At 45.5% G+C, this 11700-nt stretch overlaps 1 protein-coding gene across 3 annotated transcripts; it reads right to left on the bottom strand.

The window, feature by feature from the left end:
* Nucleotides 1-1787: 1787 nt before the first annotated feature.
* LOC133374695 (protein S100-A2-like) lies at nucleotides 1788-11612 on the bottom strand. 3 transcript variants are annotated; one of them, XM_061605870.1, is made up of 3 exons: nucleotides 11549-11612; nucleotides 3689-3837; nucleotides 1788-2051 (listed from the first exon to the last, which is right to left on the bottom strand). In XM_061605870.1, exons 2-3 carry the CDS (start codon nucleotides 3827-3829, stop codon nucleotides 1887-1889), a joined length of 306 nt encoding a protein of 101 aa, XP_061461854.1. In that variant the 5' UTR covers nucleotides 3830-3837; nucleotides 11549-11612; the 3' UTR covers nucleotides 1788-1886. The 3 variants fall into 3 exon arrangements, with proteins under 3 accessions (XP_061461854.1, XP_061461852.1, XP_061461853.1); XM_061605868.1 differs by lacking the exon at nucleotides 11549-11612 and adding an exon at nucleotides 4466-4947; XM_061605869.1 differs by lacking the exon at nucleotides 11549-11612 and adding an exon at nucleotides 3962-4379.
* Nucleotides 11613-11700: the final 88 nt, after the last annotated feature.

Raw genomic sequence — 11700 nt, 5'->3', positions numbered from 1 at the left:
TTGTTTGGAAATATGGGGTGCCTGATCTGTGGAGGGAGAGGGGGGGGGCTTTCACATTTTTTTAAAATAAAAATTTTAAATTAAATGTTGACATAGAACACAAATATTGTTACATGCACAAAGGAATGGTTTGATAACAGCTTATGCAATCCATGTGACCTTTCCTAATTTTGCAGAATAACTCAGGAAAAAAACCAAACTGAATGTAAAATATCATCAAAATCTACTATTAACAACACCCCTATCAACCAATATTATTTATTTAAAAAAATGATATCCCAGTTTTCCTCCCAGAAAGAGCCCAGGGTGGCAAACAAAACACTGAAAGTACTCTTAAAACATCTTAAAAACATATTAAAATATCGGAAAAACATATTTTAAAAAATCTTAAAAAGCAACAAGCAGTCTGGGATAAGGTCTCTACTGAAAAGGCTCATTGAAAGAGGAAGGTCTTCAGCCAAAACAAAAAGAGAGATTGGTGCCATTTAATATCCTAACAATTAAAAATAAAAACCTACTTCTGAAGAACTCCCCTTTCTGAGTTGTTTGAGTTCCCGTATTGAAATTAACCATCTCTTTCCAAAATAAAGCTGAACAGGGCTTTCATAATTTCGTATTCAGTGTCAAGCGATGCCAGATCTATCCATCAAAAACCTTCCTTGAAGACGAGAAGGAGGGAAGCATATGTCTCCCCGCTGATATTTTACATTAAGGAAGCTGTTTTTTAATAGTCAGTCAGGTCATTAACCCATCTAGCTCAAGGCTGTCTGCACTGATGAGTGACAACAGAGTTTCCCAGCCCTACCTAGAGATGCTGGGGTGAGGCCTGAACCTAGGACTTGCTAGGTCATTTAGCTATGGTCTTTCCCCTAAAGATAAAGTAAGGTTCCAGTCCTCATGATTCTAAATAAAGAGCTACTTTTTAATAGGAAGATGCCTTCAACTGAGTCGGGTCGCTGGTCCATCCCATTCAGCGTGGTCTGCAATGACTAGTCACAGCTTGCCACCCCAGGGTGTCATATAGGGTGCTCTACGATTGAGACACGGCCTTCCCCCCTGTAGATATAGGGCTGCTCTCTTACCCTTCACCTTTCCAGAGATGAAAACAGGCAAACTCCTGGGCAATCTACACTAAGGATCATTGCCTATACTATTAATGCTTTTGCTCTGACAAAACCTGTCCTGTCTTGTGGCTTCTGAGGAAGAGTGGAGCCAATAAGCTGGCCACAAGATTCCTTTTTAAAGTTTTCTCACCCCGTCTTAAGGATGTTTTATCTCCCAGTGAAGCCTTATACAAAATCTATCATGATTTGGAGCAACTGAAACCCATTTAACTTTTTAAAAAACAAAAACAAAAATAGAGATAAACAATTTTATGGGGCAGAGAAGGAAAGACACACTGTGCCACTTTGTTTCTTGTTTCTCATGCATGTGCTCTAGATCAGAGATGCGTTATATGGAGGACCATGCTGGACCAGCCACAAAATGTTGCAGTATGGTGAAGTGCTGCAACCCTTCACAGAACGTGGTTCGCACCTTCCTTGAGCATTTTTGCCTGGCTGGAATGTGTCCCTGAGCTCTGATGATGCCTCTTGCTTGTCTGGATGGAGGGATAGAAAGGTGTGTCTGTTTTGTGTAGAAAGTAGCTTACTCTCCCTGGCCCCCATTACCACTGGCATGCGGCCCTCGGTAGGATTCCCAGAAGGAAATGTGTGCTGAACAAGGTTCCCCCTCCCCGACTTAAACTTGCCAGCCGAAAATCTCTAGTAACACACACACATAAAACATCATTTGAATCATCTTTATTACTGTCCAGCAACCACCTCCTGGTGGTGTCTGCCTGGGCAGGTGCAACAGTTAAAGAGGCCCCCTTGGAAATGTCAACTTCATGTCTTCCGGTTCTCCTCATCAGCACACTCTTGGAAGAATTGGTTGCACAGGCCAGCGGTGAGAGCCAAGAAGACTGCGTACTCCTGGAAATCCAGCGCCTCGTCCTTGTTGCTGTCTAATTTCTTCATCAGGTTCTTGAACCCAGGTTCATCAATCTTGCCCTGCGGGAAGGAGAAGACCTCAGTAAACCTCAGCTTATTTCCCTGGGAAACACAGATCTGGGTGCAGGGGTGTTGAGTTTCAGTTTTTGAGGGGTAAAGGGCGAGATCCATCAAAAGCTGCAGAACAAAAACTTTATTAAACCACACCCAGCAATGACGCTGGGAGCTGTCCGCCTGGAAACAGTTCCCCCGCAGTCACAGGGAACTTGCTCTCCTTAACTTCAGTTCCGTTCATTCGTGCTGCGGAGGGGAAGGGCCGTAGCTCAGGGTTGGAGCATCTGCTTTGCAAGTAGAAATCCCAGGTTCAATCCTTGGCCTCTTCAAGAAGAGCTGAGAGGCACTCTGCCTGAAACCCTGAACAGCTGCTGCCAGTCAGGGTGGGCAGCTAGACGGACACAATTGGTCTGACTCAAGGCAGCTTCCCGTGTTCAAAAGGTCTCCTGTTCCCTCAAAAGATTCTGCTCTTTCCCCCTTGTTTCCACATAGGCTTGGAACAGTCTCTCAAAACATCTGCGGGATTAGTCCTGCCTCATCACGCAGATTAGACCTCGGGCAAAAACTGGCCACCTGACTAAGTAGGGATAGGTGAATATTTCCATTTTATTTTCTCTCATTTTCCCAGTCTTAAGTTCTGTTCCCCATATTTTCACATCAGTTTGCAAAAGTCCTCCTGAAAATTCATCAGCATCTTAGTACGGATTTCTCCTTGTTGTATACAATTTTACCTACGTTTTTGCAAAGTATATTTTCCCTAATATGAAGCATTTTTGTACGCAATTTTTTACTATCATATGCTTTTTCATGCACACTTAACTCCACTATATTTATTTCTAAAAATATTTGAATATAGCTATTCCGTGCAAAACATCAAAGCCATTTGCAACGTGTTAAAACACACACACAAAATGAACCGCCGTAGAATAAAAACATTAGAGATACAATAAAAGGAAAGGCCAACTGCTGTGGGGGGGGGGGGGAACATGTTTGTATATATTACTTGGCTGGAGACCTGCTTTGCAAAATTCAGAAAAGTGCAAATTTCAAAAACCAGCTGGGTTTCGACTGGTGTATTGTTCGGAAAGCACGGGATTTGCTAGGTTTGTCTTTAAATGCGAACTGAATTGAATTTCTCCCCCAATCCTACACCAGACTTAATTGTGATGTCAGGTGAATAATATAGGTGGCCTGTGGGTGGAACATAAGAATCTGGCCTGCTGGTTGGACCCAGTTTCAGACCCTTGACTTAGACCCCAAAGGTGTAGCCAAAATTCTTCTATTGATAAAACCTCATTTTTACACTCTTTATTTTTAATTTTTATCTTTTGAGTCCTTTTAGTATCACTCCTCCATATATCTATGCATATATATACATGTCTGCATGTCTGTATATATATATATATATATATATGCATATTGTATTTTAATTGTACTTTATGCATTTTAATTTACTGTAATGTTTTGTGTTTTTATTGTGTATAATCTTATTATGTAGGTGTGTGATTTTATGTAAGCCACACTGAGTGCTCTATCGTAGGGTAGAAGGGTGGGATAGAAATATTTTAAGTAAGTAAATAAATAAATATTGAATCATGCTTCCTCCACCCCCAGAAGGTAAATCTTCTGTCTTATGATCTTACCCTGACAAAGGTGGGCAGCTCACTGAGAAGCAACTCCCTCATCTCAGCTTTGTTGAGCTTAAAGCGGTCGCCTTCCTTGGAGGAATATTTGTAGAAGGTCTCCACCATAACCCCTAGAGCCTCTTCAACGGGAGTGTCCATCTTGACCTCTGACAAACACAAAATAGAAGCAGAGAGAGGAGTGAGTATAGGATTCAGGCCACAGGGTGGACCTTCCCCAGGTTTAGAGTTGGGGCAATGTAGAGGGTGGGGGAAGAGAAATTTTGCTCTAACCTCCTCTGGTTTGCTGGCCCCACTCCCGTGAAACTGACACCCTTTTGGAATAATGTCAGTTACAAGGCAGGCTTGAATGTTGGCAGGCTTGCAACAGAATAAGACCGGGTAGCCGATATGCAACAGGAAAGGGTCCCAGCTCAGCGGCAGAACTTCTGCTTTGCATGCAGAAGGCCCCAGGTTCAATCCCAGGCATCTCCAGGCAAGGCTGGGAATGTCCCTTCTGTGAAATTCTGGAGAGCTGCTGCCAGTCAGTGTAGACAAGACTGAACTAGATGGCTCACCGGCCTGACTCAGTGTAAGGCATTTTCCCGTACGGTGCTTTGGCCAGATGTCGCTGGACTCCAATTACCGCCGGCTCCCGCCAGCATGGCCAAAGGCCAGGGATGATGGGAGTTGTAGTCCCACAGTGTCTGGAGGGCACCGAGTGAGCTACCTCTGAAAAAGACATCTGTTGTTTGTTTTTAAAAGAAGGGGGAAGGGAGAAGGGGGGGAATGACTCACCCAGATAAGCAGAGGGAGAAACTCAGCAGTAGTGAGGTGGCGTGGGGAGGAAAGGATGATGTCAACTCAGCCAAGGCTTTCGTCTTTTGAGCCCGCCAAACTGCTGCTTTGCATTGCCTCTGCTGCTGGAAATGCTGGCTCCTCCAGCTCAGTTTTGCATTGGAAGTCCTTGGCTCTGAGCCATCTCTTCGCTCCCAAGCTGGTCCCAAGTTCAAGTCTCCCCTAATTCGTTTTGCCAGAAGAGTAGGAAGTGGAAGTGAAAATATTATCCTTTTCAAAAAAAATCCCTCTGCTGTTTGGGCGACCTCAAAGCCCGGTATCAATTAATGAAGTTGTGCAGAAGCAAGGGTTTCGACAGGGATATATGTACCCTTTCCAGCTTTGCAGCCCTTTTGAAACCATGAACTGGATCTGCCAAAAATCTCTCTCCCAACTTCCAAGGCGAGATAGTCAGCCCGTACATGTGTGAACATGACCGAGACTTACAAGGAAGGGCTGCAGCTCAAAGGCAGAGCATCCGCTTTACCTGAAGAAAGTCCCAGGTTCAATCCGCAGCATCTCCAGGTCAGGCAAGACAGGTAGCACCTGTCTGAAATTTTGGAGAGTCTCTAGTTGGCAGACAATAGCAAGATAGATGGACCAGTGGACTTTTTGAGGCTGGGATCTAGTTTAAGAATATCTGCTCCAATGGACAGCTCTTCTCCATGGTTTGGGGGGTCATCTCCAGGTCTGCAACTTTAGAGAACTGGTTATCAGCTTGTTTCCGGGTTCAATTTAAGGTGCTCACACTAGTGTCGAAAACCGTAAATGGCTGAGGCAAATTTTAATGAGAACACCCTCATTTTTGTTTGTGGTTTTTGTCTCGTGGAGACATTTTTTGCAAGCAATTTCTCCTAATATGCATTTTTGCAAGCTGTTTTCACTCATATATTCATTTTTGTGAACGTAGACCCCTAATCTATGCATTTTTGTAAATCTTCTTTGGTTCCAGAACTGCATTGTACAATTTGGATACAGTAACATCTCAGTTAATGAATCCTCCAGGAATGTAGCTCCTTTTAAGGGAAGGCTGTTTTTAAAGGTGAAACTGACCAGCTTTGCTTTGGTAGGGATAAACTTTCAAGACCATGCCATAGCTTTAAGGTGAAACTGACCAACATGTGTCTTTGCTTTGCTATTCATAAACTGACTAGCCTGTTATGTTATGTTATGTTATGTTATGTTATGTTATGTTATGTTATGTTATGTTTTATTTCTAGGCCACCTTTCGGCCAAATAGGCCCCCAAGGCGGCTTACACACAAATACAAAATACAAAAAAAAAAAAAAAAAACAATTTACAAGAAAAAAAAATCAAAATAACAAAGTCCTAACATCTCTAAAAAAAACAGGAGCAGCAAACCAAAAGCATTCATCTTCCTGGTAAAGGGCAGTCCCCAGAAAAATGTCACTAAGAGCAGGGGTGGGGGGGCAAAGCAGGCGGAAAAGCATGCCCCTTGATGGTCCCAGCACAGTCCCATCCCTGCAGCAGCACGACTCAGTCTGCAGCTCCTCCTGATAAGGCCCAGGCAGAGGGGTGGGGCAAGGCAGGTGGAAATGCTTGCCCCTTGATGGTCCCAGCACAGTCTCATCCCTGTCATAGCCTGTCCCTTTGCTTTGCTAGGATGAAATTGATATGCCTGTGCATGTTTGCTTTGCATTAAATAAATTTATTATTTATTTATTATTTATTTAAAATATTTATACCCCGCCCTTTTTCCAAAGAACCCAGGGCGGCTTACAAAAATAATCATGAAGAGTTAAAACAGTAAATATACAGAATTAAAATAGTTAAAATGAATTAAATCAAATACAAGGTAAGAGTTAATTACCAATTCAATTAAAAGCCCGTCTGAATAGGATCGTCTTCACCTTAGCACGGAAGGAAAGAAGTGAGGAAGCTAATCGTACTTCACTGGGGAGGGAATTCCACAATCTGGGGGCAGCCAGCGAAAAAGCCATATTTTGTGTCTTTACAAGAGAAACTTGTGAAAAAGGAGTAGAAAGTAAGGCCTCACCGGATGATCTCAGAGTCCGGGCAGGATCATAGGGGGAGATATGATCTAACAGATAACCTGGACCTAAGCCGTATAAGGCTTTATAGGTCAAAACCAGCACTTTGAATTGTGCCCGGAAACATATTGGCAGCCAGTGGAGCTGGTACAACAAAGGGGTTGTGTGTTCCCTGAGCCCAGCTCCAGTTAACATTCTGGCTGCAGCTCTTTGTACCAATTTAAGTTTCCGAGCAGTCTTCAAAGGCAGCCCTACGTAGAGCACGTTACAGTAGTCTAATCGGGATGTAACTAAGGCGTGTGTCACCGTAGTCAAGTCAGACAGGTCAAGGAACGGGCGCAGTTGCGAACAAATCTTAATTGAGCAAAGGCACTCCCGGCAACAGCAGAAACCTGGGCCTCCAGGCTCAAAGCTGAGTCCAGGAGTACCCCCAAACTGCGCACCTGCGATTTCAGGGGGAGTGTAACCCCATCCAGCACAAGTTGAATCCCTATCCCCTGATCCGCCTTACGACTGACAAGGAGCACTTCTGTCTTGTCAGGATTTAATTTCAGCTTGTTCATCCCCATCCAGTCCACCACTGATACCAGGCATCGGTTTAGAACCTGGACAGCTTCCTTGGCATCATTAGGTGGAAAAGAGGAGTAGAGTTGGGTGTCATCAGCATATTGGTGGCACCGAACCCCAAAACTCCGGATGACCTCTCCCAGCAGTTTCATGTAGATGTTAAATAACATGGGGGATAGAATTGAACCCTGAGGGACCCCATAGGTCAATGGCCAAGGGGTCGAACAGGCATCCCCCATAACCACCTTCTGGGTTCATCCCTCTAGGAAGGACTGAAGCCATCGTAACACCGTGCCTCCAGGTCCCATCCCAGGAGGATACCATGGTCGATGGTATCGAAAGCTGCTGAGAGATCCAGTAAAACTAACAGGGACACACTCCCCCTGTCCAGTTCCCTACAAAGGTCATCCACCAAGGCGACCAAAGCCGTCTCAGTTCCATAACCGGGCCTGAAACCAGATAGGAATGGATCTAGATAGTCTGTCTCATCCAAAAAACTCTGGAGCTGAGCGGCCACCACCTGCTCTATTATCTTGCGCAAAAAAGGAATATTGGAGACTGGCCGGTAGTTGCCTAATATTGAGGAGTCCAGGGAGGATTTTTTCAATAAAGGTCTTATCACTGCCTCCTTTAAACTAAGGGGCATTCTGCCTTGTTGTAAGGAGGCATTAATCACTTCCCTGGTCCACTCAACCAGTCCCCCTCTGGCATTTTTTATAAGCCAGGAAGGGCAAGGATCTAACATGCAGGTGGTCGGACGTGCCTCTCCGAGAATTTTGTCCACATCTTCGGGTTGAACAAGCTGGAAAGAATCCATTTTAATTAGACAAGCAGGGGCCAAAGTTACATCCACAGAGACTATCAATTTTAGCGTCTAAGTCGGAGCGAATCTGAGCAACTTTATCTGCAAAATATCGCGCAAACTCAGAACAACGGGTTGCTGAGTGGTCAACATCAGATTCATGGGGGTCAGGGTGTAAGAGATCCCTGACCACTTGAAACAGTTCCATTGGGCGAGATCCCACAGATGCAATGGAGGCGGAGAAGAAAGATTTCTTCTGGGCCTGCACTGCCACGGAATAGGTCTTTAGGTAGACTCTGGCCCGTGTTTGGTCAGATTCGCTCAGAGTTTTCCGCCAACGTCTCTCTAGTCTCCGTCTTTCGCACTTCATTGCCAACAAATCCTCAGTAAACCAAGGGGAGGACTTGGCTCCAAAGCGCGAAAGGGGATGCTTAGGAGCGATTGTGTCCACGGCCCTGGTCATTTCCTCATTCCAGAGGTCAACCAGGGCTTCGACAGAATCACCTGCCGAGGTGACAGGAAAATCCCCAAGAGTCATCAGAAAACCATCTGGATTCATCAGTCTCCTGGGGCGGACCATTCTAATTGGTCCCCCACCCCTGCAGAGGTTTTGAGCTCCAGTGAGTTTGAACCTAACCAGGAAGTGATCTGTCCATGACAAAGGAACTAATGCGAGCTCCTCCACACCAAGATCACCTACATCCCGTCCAATACAGAAAACAAGGTCCAAGGTATGACCAGCAGCATGCGTGGGGCTAGATATTATTTGAGACAGACCCATGGTTGTCATGGAGGCCATGAAATCCTGAGCTACTCTTGCTTTCTCCCAGGGCTGGGGAGGGAAGGATCGCATATGATTCAGAGGAGGGGGGGTGAGGGTGGAGGAGTGGGTGGGTGCTGGCTAGGCACATTTAAAGCCCTGTTGAAGCTGCCCCCACCATCTGTGAGTGGGTGTTGGAACCTCTCCCTATTCTTTCCATCTTATTCCTACCTGTGGGACCAAAGTTTCTGTTAAGAAGTAATGTCCAGGAATGCATCTCCTTTGTTAACTGAGGTATTAATGTATATACAAATTTCAAAAGATAGCTGTGTTTTCGTTCTTCAATTGTTTCGGAAAGTGTGGATTTGACAGATTTGGCTTTAAATGTGAACTGAATCAAATCTGTTCCCCATCCCTGCTCTGAGTAGGACTTGGATGAATAGAACCCATTGTTTCTTCTTTGTGGCCTGAAATTTCTTTAGCAGCTTGCAGAGACAGAATGCATTAAATTGGCACAGTTATTCCTGCACTCTGCCTTGTACGAAGTATTGCAAAGTGTTATAGGATGACTTGCTCTTCCCCTCTCCTCTTCTCTGTGTTATTTAACATCCAGCTTGATGAAGAAGAGCACTGGACGACTCAAAAGATTGGCCACAGTTTTTGTGACGTTTTAGTGGGTGTTTCAAGTATCACCTTACTGTGACTAGGGATGGGAGTAAAATTTGATTCAGTTCATATTTAAAGATGAACTTACTTAACTTACACTGTCAAGGACACTGCTTAAATCAAAGCACTGGCACCCTTCGAAATTTGCAGTGCTCCACATTTTGCCGTGCAGTTCTCCAGCTGAGTGATGTGTACGAAAATGCATCCAGGGGAAATAAACACCGCAGACATTCGCGGAAATGACATGGAAAATGCCCTCTGTTGGAGGAAATTGCTTTGCAAAATGTGCCTATCAGGTAGAATTGCATGCAAAGCTGGGCATGCCAATTCACATCCACGCTAAAATGCTGGTGAGTTTTCATGAGGATTTTTGTTTGTGTTTTAAAAATTGCCAACTGGTGTGGAAATGTGAAGAGTTGAACTTAAGACTGGATAAATGAGAAACCAAAACTGATAAAACCGCCCATACCGAATGGTGATTTATGGATTCCACCCCTCTCACGCACCCCCACAGAGCTGGCTAAAGTACCTACACAGCAGCTAATTACTTCTGTTTCTAGTCCTCGAGACAGCCACTAACCTCAGCCCTTTCCTTTTCATGAATATTCAAAGACTGTTCTTCCAACATGAACAAGACCAGACCTAACTGGAGACAAGGCCCCAGGCTCTTCAAGTTAAAACCTGCCTAACAGGTGTCTGAAAAGAGACACACCCAGGAATCTGAAGCATTCTCTGAGCCCTGGGTCTCTCTCTACATCGCAGGCGGTTTGTTTCTGGTGATGTTGTTGTGGCCTGTTGCCGGCCTCTTTGCAGAGATGGACGCCCCGCATTTAACTGTAGACACCAAGGCTTCAAGTGTAAAACAACAAACAGCAGACTTCCCCCCCCACATACAGAAATACATCTCATGTACTTATTAGCGTCTCCATCCCAGAATATTCTTCAGCGTGCTAGCCTAGTGGAAGACCTGGAATGGATTGGCGTGCAATCAGGGCTTTCTGGAATCATGGCTTGCAGAATGGATGGGTCATAAATGCTGCTCAGGCTCCCTGTCCTAGCTTTAGACTCCTTCCCTTGTAACCAAAGGTTACCTGCCACACCTGGAACCACCAGAGAAAGAGAAGCCTTTGGAGAGATGATCTCATTCAAGCACCCACACATCTCTTCGGCTCTCGAGTTCCGTTTCCACTGCTAAACCAGGTCGAGGTTGGCTCTGGTTTGCTCAGTCCGGGAGTCCCACTCCATTCTGGGGGAGAGGACAATGCCGTTTCTGGCATAAACACCATTTAATATGTTATAAGTGATCCTTGATTGGCTGGGACATGTGTCTAGGACACGGCTGGGGTACTTGCCACCATCCAGGTGTTGTTGGACTATAACTCCCATCATCCCTGACCACTGGATACGGTGGCTGGCCTTATGGGAGTTCAGCGACATCTGGAGAGGGCCAACAGGCTGCCCCCCTCATGATGTATGCTTGAACTCACATTGAGATCTGCACCCATTTTGCAAGTCACCAGGCAATGCTTCCTTTCCCGCCACCTCCCTCGCAGGCTGGAACTCTGTCTCTGTGCCAGGGTGTGGCACTTCAGACAAAGGAGTAACTCCATCACGAGGAGATTACTCAACCTCGCAAAAATTCAGGCAGGGGAGGGGAACACACACACACACACACATGATCACTGTGCCCATCCCAGCAGCCTCAGGCCTGGCCTGCTTGAGAGGAAAGCAAAAAAGCCAAGGCAAACGTGCCAGAAAACAAACAGAAGGCAAATGAGCGTAAAAGCCACAATTTACAAATGCAAAACACTCAGACAAGTCACAAGCACAAAAACAGCAAACCCGGTAAACGTGAACAGAACGGCATGTAAACACAAAACCAATGAATGACAAGCGAAGCAAGACTCCGAAGTAGATTGGGAACGAGCTCTCCAAGACTGCCAACTCGTTTCGCGCTTTCTCAGACATCAGAGGACATACGTACATGGAATATATCAAGTGGCAGCTATCAAGCCCTCGTGACCTGAGCTGCATTTTTTTTAGCAAAGGGCATCCCCAGTGCTATACACCCGGGTGGATTACATCAAATCACAACAAATAGTAACAGTCGCAGGGTAATTAATCCCTCCAATTGCTATAATCCAACTGGACAAATAATCACCCAGCCCAGTCAGGGTAAATGTTTGAAAGCTGCTGAAGAGGAAAAGGCGCAGATGCAAGTCGCAACAGAAACAAACCTTCTTGGTGAAGATTCCTGGTGGTGGGTGGACTGGGGAGGGAGAGCTATTCCAAACCGGTCCTTCCCAAATAAAGGGGCGGGGAAACTTTTTTCAGTGAGGGCCACGTTGCTTTCCGGGAAACCTCCCGGGGGCCACATGCCAGGGGTGGG

This window comes from Rhineura floridana, chromosome 22 (genome assembly GCF_030035675.1).
Source record: "Rhineura floridana isolate rRhiFlo1 chromosome 22, rRhiFlo1.hap2, whole genome shotgun sequence".
In the NCBI taxonomy this organism is placed as follows: domain Eukaryota; kingdom Metazoa; phylum Chordata; class Lepidosauria; order Squamata; family Rhineuridae; genus Rhineura; species Rhineura floridana.
Note: the sequence above shows the minus strand (reverse complement) of the source record. Positions and strands in the feature narration are given on the sequence as shown.

Excerpts from the sequence above, each read along its gene's own strand:
- LOC133374695 (XM_061605870.1), bottom strand. The coding sequence starts at position 3,829 with ATGGACACTCCCGTTGAAGAGGCTCTAGGGGTTATGGTGGAGACCTTC. Across the intron at positions 2,052-3,688 it reads AGCTGCCCACCTTTGTCAGG|GGCAAGATTGATGAACCTGG; the intron begins GTAAGATCATAA and ends TCCTTCCCGCAG.